General features: G+C 44.5%; 2 protein-coding genes across 5 annotated transcripts in view; one reads left to right on the top strand and one right to left on the bottom strand.

The window, feature by feature from the left end:
• Positions 1 to 11,329, top strand: part of LSM14B (LSM family member 14B) — a 12,685-nt gene extending 1,356 nt beyond the window's left edge. Inside the window, exons 2-10 of one of the 4 annotated variants that reach the window (XM_017734428.1) lie at positions 3,953 to 4,116; positions 4,467 to 4,602; positions 5,058 to 5,174; positions 6,956 to 7,126; positions 7,238 to 7,315; positions 8,318 to 8,479; positions 8,651 to 8,804; positions 9,481 to 9,660; positions 10,026 to 11,329. In XM_017734428.1, the coding sequence (XP_017589917.1) occupies positions 3,953 to 4,116; positions 4,467 to 4,602; positions 5,058 to 5,174; positions 6,956 to 7,126; positions 7,238 to 7,315; positions 8,318 to 8,479; positions 8,651 to 8,804; positions 9,481 to 9,652 (1,154 nt within the window). In that variant the 3' untranslated portion in view covers positions 9,653 to 9,660; positions 10,026 to 11,329. Of the gene's footprint in view, positions 1 to 3,952; positions 4,117 to 4,466; positions 4,603 to 5,057; positions 5,175 to 6,955; positions 7,127 to 7,234; positions 7,316 to 8,317; positions 8,480 to 8,650; positions 8,805 to 9,480; positions 9,661 to 10,025 lie in introns of all 4 variants that reach the window. The other 3 variants (XM_017734422.1, XM_017734446.1, XM_017734438.1) reach the window with 3 other exon arrangements.
• Positions 11,330 to 13,326: 1,997 nt separating this feature from the next.
• PSMA7 (proteasome subunit alpha 7) overlaps positions 13,327 to 18,670 on the bottom strand; it is a 6,005-nt gene continuing 661 nt past the window's right edge. The window contains exons 2-7 of the mRNA XM_017735830.1: positions 17,350 to 17,542; positions 16,400 to 16,524; positions 14,918 to 15,040; positions 14,453 to 14,572; positions 13,841 to 13,903; positions 13,327 to 13,568 (exon numbers count right to left, since the gene is read on the bottom strand). Of these exons, the coding sequence (XP_017591319.1) occupies positions 13,476 to 13,568; positions 13,841 to 13,903; positions 14,453 to 14,572; positions 14,918 to 15,040; positions 16,400 to 16,524; positions 17,350 to 17,542 (717 nt within the window). The 3' untranslated portion in view covers positions 13,327 to 13,475. The remainder of the gene's footprint in view (positions 13,569 to 13,840; positions 13,904 to 14,452; positions 14,573 to 14,917; positions 15,041 to 16,399; positions 16,525 to 17,349; positions 17,543 to 18,670) is intronic.

Raw genomic sequence — 18,670 nt, 5'->3', positions numbered from 1 at the left:
TCGCTGGGCGTGGTTCGGTTCCCTTGGCCCGGCTGTGTGTCGGCTCGAGTAGGGCCCCAGGCCGGCGCTGAGGAAAACAGTGCTGTTGCTGTGTCTTTGTTTCTTCCGTGATCGATAACTGGGCTCTCCTCAGGTGAGGAGGGTGGGAGCTGCTGCACAGAGCGCTGGTGGGGCACCTGCACGCAGGTCTGGCTCGCCGACCTTGCTGGCTCCTCAGCGAGGCTTTGCGTTTTGTTTCCTTGTGGAAATACTGATCATTATGTTTGAAACCGTGTCATTTGGGTTTAGTTGTCACCTGTGCTGGGAACTCCTGTATTTCACCTCAGTAAAACCTGTCCTGTCTCGTTTAGTCCCTCAAACATGATCTTATGTCTGTTCTGCTTTTCAAGTCTAGCTTGGCTACTTCAGCTAATACTCATCGGTGTTTTCTTTCCCTGAGTTTTGTCCTTCCTTGTTCTGGGAAGTTCACACGTTCTTCATTGCCTGCAGCCAGCTATCGGGGTTGTCCACAAAACAAACACCTTTTGTTTTGAAAGACTGTTTGCTGGCAGGAGGCACTGACTTGCCAGATGCACAACTACCCTCAAGGCAGCTTGTGCCACGGTGTTTACCCAGTATAATGATGTTTATATGATGCTGGACATTATTTGACACATATTAGAGTGTTTTCTGAAGTTAAAAACGCGAGTTTTCTCAAATTCACTTTTTCTCTAGGAATGTAGCCGTTTATTTAAATGTACGAATGAAGCTGTTTGTGTTAGTACTTGGCTCAAAGTACTTGAGAGGTTGCTGGAAGGATGCAGTTCCTTTCCTGTAGGTGCAGGAAGGTCTTCACCTTGACCCAGCAGCAAGCAGGAAAGGTTCCTTGCATAGCTCTGCCTTACTCATAGCACTTGCCACTTCAAAGCTGAAGTGGTGTGTTTCAAAGGCACGTGTGATTGAAGTGCTTTATGATGTAAGTATATGCTCTGGATAAGATTTCTGGCAGTTCTTGTATTTATTGGTCTCTCAGTGTTCAGTTTTGATGAACTGGAATGCCTAAGAAGTAGTTGTTACAGTAGATGGAAGAATACATTTTTCCCTACCAATAGCTCCTCTATTAACTTTACAGGACAAACCCTGCTTTTCATTGTAGCTCAGAGGGGTTTTTAAATTTAGAGACTTTATAGCAAAATTAGTGTCAGAATTACAAATGTAGCAGCAATGTTGAAGTCAGTCACAGCAGTATCAACCCTGTGTGTGGTGTCAGTGGTTTGAAACACTTTATCTCTGAGGCATTTGAAGGGCTATGAATTACTGACATGCTGTTGAAGTTGTCCAGACTTCAGGTAAATTGTTGGTAAAGCCTGGATGCCACTGTTTAAACACTTCCAGGTGCAATGCAGGTGCCATTCTCTTTACTTCTATCATTCATAAAGAAAAAATTTGAGAGAGACCTCAGGAAGAAATCTGGTTCAGCCTCTCACTTGAAGCCAGGCTAACTTCAACTGATTTATATTTGTTAAACCTCAATATGTGCACAGTATCTTAAATGCTGGAGATTCCATGGGCTTAATTAATCACTAGAAGAACGTTGTCTCTCTTGTTAGAGGCTAAACTTTTTCTATCATTCATAAAGAAAAAATTTGAGAGAGACCTCAGGAAGAAATCTGGTTCAGCCTCTCACTTGAAGCCAGGCTAACTTCAACTGATTTATATTTGTTAAACCTCAATATGTGCACAGTATCTTAAATGCTGGAGATTCCATGGGCTTAATTAATCACTAGAAGAATGTTGTCTCTCTTGTTAGAGGCTAAACTTAAATTGCAAACAAAGGAAGTTTAAGCCCACTAGTGTCCTGTCAGCAGTGAAGGCCAGAAACTTACTCCTCTTCTGTTGAAGTCTGAAGAAATTGGAGTTTTTCAACAAGAAATATCCATGTAAGCTCTGCTTTCCAGTCACGCAGTCACTCTTGCTGTGCTTCCTGCCCATGCAGAGCTTAAGCTCAACAGCCCTACACGCGTTGGCACTGTGTTGTAAACCAGGAGCTGCAGTGGTGTGGGATTGATTTCCTGTTCATCTGTGAGCAATAGTCACTAACTCCATGGGAGTCAGCCCTTCCCACCTCCACAGGAACTTAAATCTGTACTTTGTGCTGTGCCAGAAACAGTTAAACACCTCAGGTGCAGGGACAGGCAAGCTCAACTCCTACAGCCCTGTTTTGTCTACACAAGGACATGCCTTTCCTGTTTTTGTTAGAAGCCTTGGGACCAGCCAACTGAGAGGCTGCCTGGGCAGCTTTGGGCTTTGCAGGTCATGTGTTTGTCCATGTGGAAGTTGATGGGCTGATTATGGTGCTTTCCAAGTTAGCTGTGGGATCCTGCAGTAGTCCCTGGATACCTTTAGTACATCTTACCGTGAGCTGTAATAATCTCATTTTGAGCAGAGAGATCAGTGGTACAGTTCATGTCCAAAAGGCCACAAGCATTGCTTTCAGTTTATAATCTGCTTCTGGTTGACTGGGTTACAGCTGTAATATGATCAAACAGCAGCTGGAGATCTAAAATAACTTGGAGAGGTTATTTACCCTCGGAACTCATGGAAGATGGCCATTGAAAGGAAGTGACTGACAGCTTGTTCTTGTACCAGTAAAGATCCCCTTCCCGTTAGGTGCAAGCTGAGGTGCTGAGCAGTGTGATAGGGACATTCTGGCATTCACCTGCTCCTTGGGAGCTCACCTGTGTATTAGCAGGGATGAAGACCATTTGCAGCACTAAGTGCTACCTGCATACAGCTGTTCATCCTGGAACAGGACCCTTGAGTATCCCTGGCTACAACTACCAACACTCCTTGTAAGTTAGAAGCAGCATGATGTGCCAGGGATGCTCAGCACGGGGGTTCAGTGCATCCACTTTTGGTGCTCTTTTTCCTGAGAAGCTGTGGTGCCCCCTTCATCTGTGTGACAGGAAGAGTGGCATGTTCTGGTGGAGGTGTTTCAGTACTTCTACGATAGCCTGTTAGAAACAATTGAGGGAACTCCAGTACAGAATTTTTCCATTGGCAGAAAATGTGCATCAAGCCAATATATGCTGGTGCTCATCTGAACTGGGAGTGTCTCTCAAAGACAGAAAGCAGCCAGAGTAGTGAACTTGGAGCTTCTGTAACTTGTAGCTGAAATTTCAAGCTTTCACCTGTCAGTGTGTGATGTAACTGTGCTGTTTTCCTGTGCCAACAATCCAGTCTGACCTCTTCTTCCTTAATGGCTCAAATTAATTTATGCTTCTACCTGGTAGCTGCCACAGTCAGCTGAAGTCTTTTTTTGTTCCCACTCTAATGTGTTACATTGCTGGTTAGTGCCTGTTCCAGTGTCCTGGGAGCTGGCACTCAGTAAAGCTTCCTAAGCACTGAGATCTTAGATTTATCACTAATGGCTTGCTTTGTATTCACATTAATCATAAAACCAGTGACATTGGAGTAGAGAGGGAATTTTAATAGGAAGTTTTCATCATTGATAAAACTACCTCTATCTGCATAATAAACATATGAAACCAAAGGTGCAGATTTGAGCTCTAAAGCCCTCTAAGATTTCCCCCTGCTGCTTCAGGGGCCTCTCCTGTGGTCTGGTGCAGTTGTCTGGAGCTGAATGCCTGCATGGGACAGCTGCTGGGGAGGGAAGGAGAGTACAGCACTGTGGGGAAGTCCTTGGGTTTGGAGTAGGATTCTTCACTCCAGCTGGTCTATGGTCTTTACCTTCACAGCTTGATGTAAACAAAACTGTTTATACAGGCTGCTGAAAAAGTTGGCATTTGAGGGAACAGATGTGTGTGAGAAGGAGATTGAGGGTTCTGGAAGTAGCTGTTGTTGTTGTTACAAATGGCAAGTGTTGAAGGAATACTTTTTAATTGCATAAATCTGCACTTGCACAATGCTGCAATGGCAATACTGCACTAATGTCACTGTTTTCATGCTCCAGTGCGATCCTTCGGGACCGAGGACCGGCCCACAGACAGACCGGCTCCTCCCAGAGAAGAAATCTATGAGTACATTATTTTTCGAGGAAGTGACATCAAAGACATCACTGTTTGTGAACCTCCAAAAGCTCAGCATACTCTGCCACAAGATCCTGCCATTGTCCAAGTAAGTTAGCCTGAAGTGTTGATAAAAAGCTGAGATAAAACACTGGCATTGAAGGACTGCATTTTGATAAAAAACTTGTAAAAATGAAGGCAAGTCAGTGTCTCCGGGAATCTTCAGATTATTTGAAGCATCCTGAATTTTGTTGTAATGCTTAAAGTAGCAGCAGCATTAAAGAATTCAGTCAACAAAAGCCAGAGCTAGCTGAGAATGCAGGAAACATAAAGAGGTAAACTAACCCCTCACAGAATTTACTTAAGCTTTAGTAATGCTGTACGTGAAGTAAAGAATCACTGCCAAAACAAGTTGACTTCTGGACACTGTAAATGGAAATGTACTTTGTCTTGTTACAGTCTTCACTGGGCTCTGCCTCTACATCATCCTTTCAGCCACATGTGCCTTACAGCCCATTTAGAGGTATGCCACCTTACAGCCAGCTTGCTGCCAGCTCTTTGCTTAGCCAGCAGTATGCAGCTTCCTTAGGTTTAGGTAAGTATGAACTTTACTTGCTAGAATAAAGGTATGGTCTTGTATGCAGCTGCTGTGAAACCAAATAACAGTAACTAATACCAAACTCCTTGCCAAGTGTGAGGCTGCAAGGAGCAGTGAATAAGTAGCTAACAACTCTGTGCAATGATTTTACTACAAGGAGGCCTGTGTTTCGTTTGCACGTGCACACACGCACATGAAAGAAACAAACTAAATAGCTGAAGTTTCTTTCTGAAATTAATGGGAATACCTGACAGTTGAGGCCAGTTCATTTTTAACCTAGCACACCTTACATCACATGTAAAAAAACTTGTATTCCCAGAGAGGAGTATAAATAAACTGCTCTAATGCTTTTCTAGAGAATCTTGTACCTCTTTCCAAGTCCTTCAGATGTTTCACTACCTTGTATCTTATCCATGTATCTCTGCTCTCTCTTCTTCCCTCTATCTCTTTAGAGAAATTGGTAAGCCCTCCAGCATCAGCAGCTGCTTCCAGCCCTAGTTCTTCTCCGTCTCCACAACCTGTTTCAGAGCCTGACATGTCTTCAGAGCCCCATCAGCTCTCTTCCAAGGGTAACAGCAGTTTGAGGACTCCAAATATTTGGAAGAACTGCATGGCACTTGCAAACACTCTGTTCTTGTTAATCCCTCCTAGAATGATAGTGTTCATATGGGTAATGCCAGTAGAACTAGGTTGTTCTCAGCTGGTTTTTTGCCTTTCATTACATGAAGTACGATTCCTCCTGTCCTAGAAGTATCAATTAGAGAGACAGGAGAAAAGTCCAGAACAGTGGATCCTCTTGTGTAAGTATCAGGAGAAGGATGAAGTTTAGAGATGCTAATGTGCTGCATCGTGTCCAGGAACATGTGTCACCATAGGGTATGGGTGAGGAATTAGTCAGCCTTTCTTGGAAAGAAAAACACACTGCTTAAATTGTGGGTGGCCTTGTAGGCTGATCAAAAATTTGGGAGTAATTTCTGTAATCAAGGAAACATCAGGGTAGATTTCTTCATGCATGATGGCGCATTGTACCTTGTCCAGACTCCCAGTTAGTAAAGCATGACTAACAGTAAGCAATTCCTGAGTCCTGGGTAGCAGAAATAACACAGTTCTGGGTGCTTGCTTCTATGTGTAAAACCTTTAAAGGAGGTTGAGATACCAGGCTGACCATCCTCAGATCAGGGAGACCGGTTGCAGCCTGCATTTAAACATGATAATTAGTTTCATCTGGTTTTAGCTTAAGCATGTATGCTTGTGTTGGCATGAAGCTTTTTACTTACTTTCTGCTTTTGGCCATCTATCTGTACATAGTTTCTCCATATTCTGGCTAAACTTTGAAACTTTCTCATGTTAAACTTGCACATCAGCTTTGTCCTACTCAATAATCCTTAGGATATGTCTGTCTTCCTTGCAAGTTTTCCAGGTGTACATTAACTGGGAACCTGCATGATGTAACCTACTGGGTATATCTCATGTGGACTTGGGTGACCCAGAAGTGTCAGTGGCTTGGTTTGTGTGAACTCTTCAGCTTTTCACTTTTCTTGCTCTTTTAATATATTCGGTTAAAGTTCGCTTCCAAGCAGTTCTTATGCATAACTACATAAACCTGTAGTACTCCAAACCTTCTAATTAAATCTAGAATGCAGTGTTTCTTCTGAGTACTGAAGACTGTCACTTTTTAATATAATTGGTGTAAGGTATACCAAACCATGAAAAGTATTTACATGTTTTGTAGTGTGAATAAATAAGCCTGGATGGAAGAGCAACAGAAGTCTTGGTAACACTTTGGCCTTGACCAAGAAGGAATTTAAAAGGGTAACTTTGAGATCCTGGTCTGGTTTCAGGTTTTCTTTGTCTGAAAGCTCTAACAATAAGCAATGAAGTTGAAGGACTTCTAAAAGCAGCTTACAAAAGGGGATATAGCTGAGGTGCTTAAGCTTTTACTGCAAAACCTTTTTGACAAAGTGGGGAAACTTTCTTGAACAGTTTCAAAATGGTGAATTTTTGTTTCAGATTTAAAGTTATTGTGTAAAGTAAAATACTGCATAACATAGAAATTAGATTTTGGTATAAACTGTCTGAGAGACTGACCTGGATTGGTTGTTTAATGTTTGTCTAACTTGATTTAAGAAACAAATGGGTATATTTGCTGATACTGAGGCTCTGGATGTGAGAGCCGTGACTTGTATGGCAGTGGTGCCTTACCTGGTGCCACTTAAACTTAGCCTGTAATGATGCATACTCAAGGATTTGAATCATTCTTGACCAAATGGTTTCTCCCTAGAAGTGGGCAGGGTTTGAATGGCATTGGCTCATTTTCCGAGAGGTACTTAGTCATTGGGATTTTTTCCAGGTGCTGGCTTTCCTTCTGTTCACCCAGTCCGCAAAAGCCCCATGGTAGAGCAGGCTGTTCAGACTGGCCCAGTTGACAGCATGAATTCCCAAAAGCTGCCCCCAGTGAAGGTGACACCGGGGATTCCACGCAGTGCCCGGCAGGTCCCGCAGGCCAACAGCAAGGCGAGCGGTACGTACACGCCACTTCAGCCCTAGTGCTGGCCTGAGCATCCTTCCAGCAAGACAGCTGGCTGGGGGTTGTTCTTGTGCTCCTTTAAAGTTTATCCTTCTTGTTCAGTAGATACAGTTCAGGCAGCACCTGTGCAAACCCAAGGACAGGTGAATGATGAAAACAGAAGACCTCAAAGGAGAAGATCGGGTAGGTTAAGCTGACGCTAAACAGTCGCATCAGCCTGTGAAGGCAAGTGGTGTTAACTTCAGTGAAGGATTATCTGACAGAAGATTGAGAGAAAGCTTTGGGCATCCAGAGATGCTTCCCAAACAAAACAGCTTCTGGAGTCGCAGAAGTTCAGAACATTCCAGGGACAGAGTTCTAGCGCCTTTTCTAGAAACTTGAAGGTATGTCGTAAAAATCAATGCTGTGACTTGGCAGCAGCAACTGGATTTCTCTGAAACCTCAAGTATTTTTACTGGGAGAGGCAGCCTGTTTAAGACTTTCCAGGGATTTTATAAGAGGGGAACTATGGAACACTCATCTCCATAGAGCAGAATTCTTATTTCAAAGTGGCAGTATAAGCATGGGTCAGAAGAAAGTGAAATTCAAAGAGGTTTCTGCACAAGTAAAATGAGAAAAGACAGAAAACAACACTTCAGACTCTCAGGTCTTAAAATTAATTAGTGTGTAGCAAGGGGTTATAGCTTTTCCAAAAAGGAGTGGATAGCATCTCAGTTGGAAACCAGAAACTAGACAAAGTAGTCTAGTTTCAAAAGTCTCCCTTTGTGGGTAGATGAGTCTTTTGCTGGATTTTCTGAGACTCCTCTTTGCCATCATGACAGGTTTTAGGCTAATTACAGTGCTGTGTTTGCAGGTGAAGAGCAGACAGGAAAGATAATATTCCCCACCTCCCTCAGCTTTTCTTGCTGTAGTGCTTGTTCTGACTTCCCCTCTGCACACTGGAAGGAAAGTTGGGTGCCCTCTTAGTGGTAAGACTGACATCCAGGATTGCTGCTCAGAAAGTTAAAGTGTTGCTGTAATGTGTCTTCTACAGCCAAAATCAGAAGTTGCTTTCAAAGAGGTGTGGCCTAACCACAGGACTGGAAGCCAGAAACTCCTGAGTTCTATCCCTGGTTTCCTCTGGTCTTGAGCAAGTCATGTAACCTCCCTGTGCGTTACCAAGTGTTTAAACTCTCCTGCTTTCAGGAAACAGGAGAACCAGAAACCGTTCTAGAGGACAAAACAGACCAACTACTGTGAAGGAAAATACAATAAAGTTTGAAGGTGACTTTGACTTTGAAAGTGCAAATGCACAATTCAACAGAGAGGAACTTGATAAAGAATTCAAGAAGAAACTAAACTTTAAAGGTTTGTGCCTTCATTAAATATGAATTGCTGAGCTAGTAGTAAACACTGCGTAGACAAACTTGTTCTGAGAAACTGCATGATTTCATCTCAAATCTTGTTTGAGGAAGCAAGAAAACAGATGGCTCTGCAGTGTGTGCCTCAAGGAGGTGTAATACATTTCATTATCTTCAGATGACAAAGCAGAGACGGGGGAAGAAAAAGGGGACCCTGGAGTGGCAACCCAAAACAATGATGGTAATGCAGAGGAGGACCTGCTGGGGCCCAACTGCTATTATGATAAATCCAAGTCTTTCTTTGACAACATTTCTTCAGAACTGAAATCTAGGTAAGTGTTTTCTAAAAGCTTGGTTTTAAAATGGAGTTTTAGGCATAAAATTTCAGACATAATGTTACATGGTTTAATTATTTAAAAATTTTAGAATAGACTTCAGATGGGGACTATTGCCATGCATTTGATGGCTCACAAGTGATGTGAACCAAGCTTCATGCAGTGGGATCAAACAAAAAGCATTTCAGCTGATATGATACACTTGCCTAAACTATGATAGAGGAGTTTCCATTTCTGTTTCCCAGTATTGACTTTGAACCCATTGATTTTAAACAAATTCCTTATCTGCTTGTGGGAGAGGAGGCATCAGGGTCATGCTGTGCTGAAGGTGCAGCTGGCAGACAGGAGTGAGCTAAGCCTGGAGTTGGGGCAGAGAGGTCAGCTCTGGCTGTGGAAATGCATTAGGTTAAATGTTGGGAATATGAAGGGAAAGCTTCATCTTTCACTGCCAGCACTGATGTTATCAAGTGCCTGGAGAAATGAGACATCCCTTTAGTGTCAGCATGGGGATTCCCTTGGCTCTGGCTGCAGAGGGGTTGGGTTAGAGCACATAACACTGCAGCTGGTTCTTGTTGCAGTGCAGCACAACAAAATCAGGGGGTTGAGGATTTCTGTCTAAGAGAGCTAGTGGCTCTTTAGTGTTTGTGTTCCACCTGACCTCAGCCTTGTTCAGTTCCAGGCGCACCACGTGGGCTGAGGAAAGGAAGCTCAATACAGAGACATTTGGAGTGTCTGGACGGTTCCTTCGTGGCCGCAGCTTTCGAGGTGGATTTCGAGGTGGAAGGGGGAGTGGAGCAGCGAGGAGAAACCAAACCACTCACAGAGCTGGTACTGGCAGAGTGTAACTTCAGAGGCAAGTGCTCTAGCAAGAGTAAATACTCCCTCTGAGCCAGGCTTGTCTCTTACTCCTTGCCTGAACTGTCTGTGCAGCCTGTTTTGCTCTCCAGTCTCATGGATTATCAAGAATTGTTCCTTATTGGATCTGATACTCCTAAGGTAGAAGGAGATAGGAGTGGTTTAACATGGTGTTTAACATGCTGATTGTTCTGTTGATTTCTTGGGCTCACCTGTCTGAGAAAAGGCTTAGCTCAAGCAAACAGCTCTTGGTTTCTAGCTAAGTATTTTAGCTGATACAGAGGTGTGAGCTTTGCTATTTTTCTTCTTCTTGGGAGAGGAACCCCATAATATCAAATCTAATTCTACCTTTTTTCTGCATAGGTTCAAACATCTCTCCTGAGAGGATGAAACTGTATATAGAAAGAAAACAACCAACTGCTGCACTAACGTGGGAAAATGGTTCATATTGTTTACTGTCTCAGCTCAAGTGACAGAATTTCATGTACTACTGCTTATATTTTGGACTTACTTTGGACCAGCCACTGTCCGCTGGAATATTTTTTGGAAGAGGGAATGTGTTCAGGGGTACCTTCTTCAGGGTGTCTTTTCTTTTTTGTTTGTGTTTTTCAAGTGCAGACTAACTTACATGGTTCTTCTTTCTGGGTCTCTCAAGGCTGCTATAGTCTAAGCTCAAAGTCAGACTCCTTTTCTGAACCCTGGAGAAGAGAAATCATGCTGTTTTAACATGGAACCAAAGCTCACTTGAAATAAACCAGCTATAATTTGTTTGTTCTGAGTAACCAAATGGATCCTTTGGTGCTGCTGGTCTCACGGATCTTGGCAGCAGGTGTGAAGTAGCACTTGGTATCTGGAGAAATGGATTCCTGGTGCTGAGGAGTTGTGTATATTGTCACTTGGGAATACTGGAGTGTTGATCATGTAGTAGTGTTTCTGACTGTACAGCTGTTTGTGGGCTGGTGCTGGGCTGGAGGTACCACAGGACCGTGGCTCTGCCTTGAGTTGCAGGGTGCTGGGAGTGCCTCAGGCTTGGGGCTCCTGGCTGGAGTGTGGGGACACCATGTGGGGTGGAAGCAGTGAATGTCCCCACTCAGGTGCAGAGTTTTGGGCAGTAGTGACTGTCTGGGAAGGAGACCAGAAGCTCTGACTTGTTTGTCCTCGGTTTGTACCTCGCCAGAGGCGGCACCAAATGCAAACAGTTCTCTGTACTCTAGTAGACTGTGGTGGAACTTTGGAATGTTTTCATTCAACTAGGGATGGGAGACCATATAATGAAGCTTAACAGCTGGGCATGTTTAATTTCTTTCCTCTATACCCCCATACTGTAAATAGTTTAGTTGTTTTTCTTTTGTTTTTAAAAAACTGTATGTGGGGAGAGGGCTGGGAGGGAGGGGTTACCTTTGTTTGCATGAAATAAGTGGGTTAAATTGCTATAGGCATGTGTCCTGTTTTTGGTTGGTAGGGAATTTTGTTGAAAAAGCACCTTGATGACTGAACCCCTTACATAGCTCAAGTTTTTTTTAGTTATGCATTGACCTAGGTTACTGTAAAAGCTTGGATTTATTTTTGTAGGACTTTATTGCTGAGAATTAGAACATAGCAGTGGGGCTGCTCTTTGGAGTAATGTAAATTGTAATTATAATAAACATGTAAATGTTTAGTGTTTCCCTCCACCTCTGTTCTGTATACAGCTCCATAACATCACTCCCTACAACTCCTCCGGCACCTGTCCTTGAAGGGCTCCCATCCAAGCCAGAGAAAACCTGGCTGCAGAGCTCTGGCAAACCTGGAAGTGTTACACACAGTATTGGAAAAGGGCTGAAACACCCAAATCCAAGCACTGCACATCGTTGCCCTGGTTCCTGTGCTGGGACTCAGCCTAATGAGGGTTATGTACCTCAGCCTCGCAGAGGGACTCCCTGGGCTGGTGGGGCTCCCTAGGAGCCTGTCAGGGGCCAGTGCTGCTGCTGCAGGACCTGGCTCACACCTGTGAGCTGGGGTGTGCTGAAAGGGCTCACTCAGAGCTGCTCTGCCTCTACTTTCCCTCCTGGTGCTGTGGCTCTAAGTGTGGAGATGGAATTGAACTGCCCTGGCAGAGCATGGGTAAGAAATCCTCACTGTTCCTGTGTAATCACCATTACTCAGGTGTAACTGTGCCTTTCTAGTTGAGTGGGAGCAATGCCCTTGTTTCCACAGTAAAGCTTCAGATCCCAGGTAAATAAGAACACCCCTGTTCCTTAATACTGCTGATGTTTGTGTCCCATGGCTGTGTCCCACGTGCTGAGCTGAGTGCTGAGCCTGGCTCCTGCTGTCTGGGAGCAGAGGAGGGGGGGACTGGTGGCTGTGGCTCAGCCCTAGGGCTTGTTACCTATGAGCTCTTCTTCCCCAGGAGCACTGGAGGGCTCTCAGGTGCAGCTGTGTCAGCTTCCCCATGGAAAATTCCCAGTGTGTGGGAACAGTTGTAGTGACTTGAGCAGGGAACCAAGTGCAACTTTTTTGCTTTCAACATTCCAGTCCAAGGGCTCATAAATTAAACAACCCAGTATTCCAGGATCATGCTTCCTCTGACTCATGTGGTCTAATGTGTCCCTGAGCAGCAGCAGTGCTGCTGCTTCCCTGTCCTTGACACCCATGGGATCCTCTGCCCACACCTTGCTGGGCACCATTTCCATGTAAACAGCTCTGGGCTGTGTGAAAGCCCGGACTGTGCGAGCTCTGCTGCAACTTTGTCTCTGCTGCATGCCTCGAGCATCCTCACCCTGGGGCCCTCGGGGCTGAGGTGTCCTGGGCAGGGGCTCCTGGGCCACATTCAGTCCTTGCTGTGCCTGCTGCCACCCTGGTCCTGCTCTGACCCTGTCACACCCTCTCTGACTGTGCAAGAGCAGACTGAAGAGCTGCTTGCAAGGGCAGATTTCATTCCGCCCACTTGGTGGATACAAATGGGGAAACTTTTACAATAAAGGGGCACCTGTTCCTACTGCTCCAACTACTGGAAATTGGGAATATGAGAGAGCCCTGAGGCTACTCTGAAATGAGGAAACAGCTAAAAACAACTCCTGGGGTAAGGGGTAGAAAGGAAGTGTGCGAGGCCAAATACAAAAGGAGAAACTGGGTAAGAGCTTCAACTCTTGTATGTAACACGTGCTATAGTTACTGTTTAGCTCCTGGTGTATAAATAACTCCCCCCTGCACACTCACAACAGCAACACCTTACTCTGAACCAAACTTGGAAGCACCAGGCCATGCACCTCTGCTCTGAGCCATGTGCCTGTGGCAGCAAGTTCACATGCTGCCCCCCAAAACCCAACCCTCATCTCTGTCCTGTCCTTCAGCAGTAAAACACACACCTGCTGTCACAGGCTGCTGCAAGGCCTGTGGTGAGACCCAGCCCTTTCACCTTGAAAGATGCCTGTTAGGGAATAAAAACTCCCACCTCCATACTAGTTATCTTGAGGCCGTAACACAACCCTCAAGCCAGCTGCTTAAGGTAAAAAAAAGGGATATGCTGAGAACTCAGACAGCACACAAAAGAACCATTAAACAAAGTGAAGTGTCCAGGGGAAAAAAAGCAAGCAAGGTCTCTGTCCTTTAATGGGTCACTGCTGCTATTCTGTAGCCAACCAGATCATCCTGGGTAATTAAAATCCAAGGAGCAGACAGGGTTTTTTTTAAATAACAGCTTTAAAAAAAAATCAGTAGGTTTATTGTAGGTCTCAAGAGAGCACAGTATGAGTAACTGGAATGCCTACATCTATACAGAATAACCCATCACTCGAATTAAAAAGAAGCAGCTAAGCAGGTACATTTCATTCATCATGATGTTTTCTTCTGTTTTTTCTTTTCATTTTCTTCCTTTTCCTTTTCAATTTCAGCCACATACTTCTCAATTTCTTCAGGGTTTAGGATCTGAAACAGAAACATGGGTGACCCTCAGGATACCAATGAACTTAAGAGACATTTATGGAAGTGATTCTAGTTCTGCCACGGGAAAAACGTTAACTGCTCTTTATCTGGAAGCAGGTACCTGCTGCAGACACAACAACATTCCTTGGCCATTAAGAATAAACTGAAGTATTTGTCAGTACAAAATGTGAGATTAAGGGCTGGAAGTTAAGGCAGATCAACAAGGACAGTATCAGAGATGGGCTCAAGGGGAGAGAAGCAAACAACAGCCTCACCTTCAGCGGCTGCTCCCGTCTCATGACTGCCAGCTCGATGTTTTTCCCACCGGACTGCACCACCTGGGTGAGGCAGAGGGAAGCATTATGAGCCTGGCCAGGAATTCATTTCAACAAATCCCTCTCAGGTCTCCTTAGAAGGAGAAGAGATGTGGATGGGGAGTATTTCACTCCTTAGCTCTAAGCTCTCAATACCAGCAGCACTAACTCTCAAAAGGGTCTTCACACTGGTGCCAGTGCCCTGAGCAGATGCAGAACACCTCAGCCCCACCATCTGACTGGTGGTATTTTCTGTATCTCAAACTTCAATTAAAAAATACAATATTCAGCATGTGCTTTAGCACATCTTTGGTGCACTGTGTTAACACCCAGAACTGAAGTCTGTTTTGCTCCCCAGAGCTGCTGGTAAGTTCTGTGTAAACTATGGAAATTGATGCCCCAAATATTCTGAACCTTGAATTTAATCCAATACCCACAGTCTATGGTAAACAGCTCTCACAGATCCTTTGCAGTACTTCCTTGGGACATCCATGAAGATTTTCCCATATTCACATCCAAGAAGTGAATCTGGACACATTGAAAAGCCACAGAAGAGATGTCAAACAGCCTCACCTCGAGAAGAGCCTTGATGACAAGTTTAATAGTCAGATCATCCGTTTCAATGGCCTCATCAGTGTAGTTTTTCTCCAGGAACTCACGCACAGACTTTGCTCCTCTGCCAATGGCATTAGCCTGGAAACATTGAGGGGAAACAGAAAATGAATGGGAGTTTAGAAAAGATTTCATTTGCAGAATAAGAAAGAAATACAAGTTGTACAGTTGCATAATCTGTCACACACAAAGACAGTTGTCTGGCACAGGTGGGTTGGTTTTGGGGTTTTTTCTGAAAGCAGGACAAGATTTCCCAAGGAAAGCTGAACTGCAGACAGCCACTCTCAGTACATTTGATCATTAAGGATTTTTGCAGCTATGAGCTAGCACCATCTGGCCAGCGAGATCTCCTCTACCCCAATCCCACTTCAAAGGAGACATTAACTTACAAATATTGCATCTCCACCAGAGACTGAATGCGCTCACCTTCCAAGCATGGTACGTGCCCGAGGGGTCGGTCTGGTACAGCCGCGGGGTCCCATCGAAGTCAAAGCCCACAATGAGGGCAGAGATCCCAAAGGGTCTGCGGCCATTGCTCTGCGTGTACCTCTGAGCACAAAGGACACACACACTCAGATGCAGCTCTGAAAACATTTCTAGGGTGCAAAGCAGACTCTGGAGAAGTTACAACCAGAAGAGCCACCAGAAATGCTTTTAGCTGGCTCTCTCTGTGTTAGCCAGGACTCCACATTTCACAGAGCCCCTAAGGCAGGCAAGTGAGAGGTGGTTCCTGTCCAACCCCTGTTCCTACATCTGGTTACAGCTTCCAGAAGCACCTCCCTGGCTGCTGGGTAGTGCTGAGGCAGTGAGAGCCACGTCTGCAAGCCCCAGTGTGGCACAAATGTGCCAAAAAATACCATGAGGACGCCTGAACACAGTTTTCACCAATGATTTCCACAGGAAATCATGGCAGCTCTGTGGCTGTAAGCGGGTTACACTGGAGCCGTCACAGCACTCCTGGGACACTGTTAGCAAAGTCACTGCCATGTCACACACCAGGAGCAGGAGGGCTGACACCGCAGCACCACGGCAGCAGGAACTGAGCCAGGTGTGTTTGCAACAGTTTGAGAGAAATGCTGAGTGTCCCAGAAAGACAGACACAAATGTGAGATTAGGATAAAGGAAAACAGTGAAACTTTGGGAAGTGGTGCCTTGCTCTGACAGACTGGTGATTATTACAAGAATCACATTGTTACTATCACCACTGTTCCAACACATCTGTGCATAAGTAAATTCGATCTTTTCTAATTCCCACTAGTGGCTGAAAATCAGTTTAATACACTGACAAATGAGTAATTTTCTCACAGAACGCAGCTGGGCGTATTTTGATGCTGCAATTCATTCTAAATTTATGAATATCAAATATAAAATATATTAACTACTGCACCAATTTGCTCTCCTCTTACCCATCCCTGCAATGGCTTTGCAGGAGGAAAAACTACCAGGAGCCATGAAGAGGTTTGACAGTAACCCAGGCCCACTGTTCTGGCAGTGAGGTGAGCAAAGTGTTCTTGATGACATAACACACAGAGCTGTGCAGTCCTTACAAGCTCTAATTATCTTGGGGGGGAAAAAAAAAACCAAACCAAACACTCTTCTTTTCAATTGCCACATCCCCATTCCCAATGAACACCCACAATGTGTTTTTTACCAGGTAAGCAGAGTGAGGCCAGAGCACAGACACTTACACAGTTTGAAGAAGTGTCAGATATTACATGCTACACACGTGTTTAATGCTACATGTGTGACACTCCAGTCACACATGGTACACACGTGTTACACACGTGTTCCACCTGCGTTACGCACCCAAGGCATACATTACGTGTAACATACACTAACATAACAGCACATGTAACATCTGTAGCGGGTCAGGACACATTTTCAGCAGCTCTGTGCAGCCCCAAGTACCTGTTTCAGGCTGGCAATGTAGCGTGTGATGTACTCCACAGTGACAGGATCCTCCACGGTGAGCCTGTGGCTCTGACACTCCACCCGAGCTCTGTTTATAACTATCCTGGCATCAGCTGTCAGCCCTGAAATGACAGAGTGGCCTCAGAGCCATGAAACAACCTCACAACACCAATCTGGCCCTAAAAAGCCCACGGGGTCAGTGTCAACAGCAACGAAAAAGCAAAGCAGAGCTCAGACTCTCAGGTTTGCTGAGCAAGAGCATTTGTAAGGTAGCAGAAAGTGGCTAATGCACCAAAATAACTAAAAGATTTAGTTTATAGCTTCCATCTTTGTGAGTTGGATGACACACTTAATTCTGAAGCAGGTAATGGGAATATTACTGACAGCATTCCATATTCCAGCAAATTAGCAATGCTTATTCTCACACACATTATTCCTCATGCAGTCCAGTTTCATTTGCCCAGCAAGTCTCATCTAGTTAATGAGGCTACAGCAGCATGATGTTAGCTGAGAAAAATAATTGTCACCCTTTATAAAAAAAGATTTTAAAGAAATTTAGTTCTTACTTTACTTTTCAGCTAATGCTGACATTTTTCATTTACAGCCTTTTTATTAGAGAATTTTTCCTCAAGTTTGTGAACACCCCTGCACATATCCCAGACCATGGCTAAGAGAGCAAGGCAGGGGAAGGAGCTGAGCCCCTCATTCCTGCACACTGAACCTAAACCCTGTTGTTTTAGTCAGTTAAATCAGATCTCCCCTTAAAAATATTATTGACAATGACACACTATTTCCCCATATTTAAAAAAAACCAATAAGCTACTGTGGAAATACCCTGCTTCCCACAGTTCTCAGCCAGTTACACCCTGTATTTTGTATTCTCTGAATCCACAAACATGCCCAAAGGTGGCCCAGTAACTGCCAATACCCCTGAAGGGACCATGTACCTGCAAAAGCCATGCAGACATTGTCATCCAGAGCACAGATCTTCCGGACGGTTCTCTCATCCTGGAGTTTTGCCACTGACTTCTTCTCCACACCAAGGACAACAATATCCTTCCCTCTTACACCAACCTTCCATGCATGAAAAGAAGAAATAAAAAAAGTTAACCTAGGTCCAAAAATCCTTGTAGTTGCAGACTTTAGTCAAATGAGCAGTAACAAACCAAGCACAAACCCCCACACTGTAACCACTACCTCAGCTTGAAGTCAGGATTTTATTTCCCACTCAACCCGGAGGCAGGACTGATGTAACAAAAACTGCACTGCATTTAAGGGTGCAGTTTCATCATCAGTTCATACCAACCTAAATCCCTGTGGCTCCCAGGAGACATATTCCAGCTCCTCTTATAAACTGTCTTTTTTCCAACAGCACCATCAGTGTTTCCACAGCCACAGAATCAGGATGAATAAGGAAAATCCCACTAGTCCAGTGGTACTGCTCAACTCAAGAGCCCAAAGCATTGAAGATCAGGCCAAGTAACACCTACAGCTGCCAAAATGTTCTGTCAGTAGCTGCCTTAATATCCTAATTCCTACCTTAAATACCCCTTTTCACACGTCATAGAGGGAAAAGCCCTTGACCCTTCCCCTTCATTCCCACTGTTTCTCATAGGGGGATGGGAATACTTTTTTCTAATGGGGTGGCCCTGCTGTCAGCATATTCCAAATGTTTCCAAAAACATTAAACTCAACAAGAGACAAGACAGGGGTGGTTGTATTGGATGCTGTCTCCACTTTTACAGTATTTTTAATTTCTGAAAAAAAAGAACCTATTTGGCACTAAATCTTGTTAACATTCATTCCCATCCCAGAGGTGATATGTTTTCTTTCTGCTATTAGTAATTAAAACTTACTGCAACTATTAACACAACTATGACTTATTACAATTACAACTTCTAATTATTACTATAACTTATTACAATCACTGATACAATGTTATTTGGAAATTAGTATTTTTTTTCTCCTCCCCTAAATGAAATAAAACTTTAACTGAGCAAAACCTTGGGACAACTGGAAGCTGGGAGCCAGCAATGTACTTTTACCGACGTGTTTCCCAATCCACTGGGAATCTGCCTCGTGCACAAACATAAAATATCACCATCTGCAGCACGTACAGACCGAGGGAGGAGAGGATCCCTCCAGGCCTAACACAACGCCTGAGCCCCACAGGAAGCGATGGGCTTTGGGCAGCTCCACCGGCGGGAGACGGACCCCAAGGAACGTCCCTGGGAGTGGATCCCGCTGCTCCCGCGGCCTCCCGGGCCC

This window comes from Corvus brachyrhynchos, unplaced genomic scaffold (genome assembly GCF_000691975.1).
Source record: "Corvus brachyrhynchos isolate BGI_N302 unplaced genomic scaffold, ASM69197v1 scaffold10, whole genome shotgun sequence".
NCBI classification, from domain to species: domain Eukaryota; kingdom Metazoa; phylum Chordata; class Aves; order Passeriformes; family Corvidae; genus Corvus; species Corvus brachyrhynchos.
This window is presented reverse-complemented; position numbering and strand designations above follow the sequence as displayed.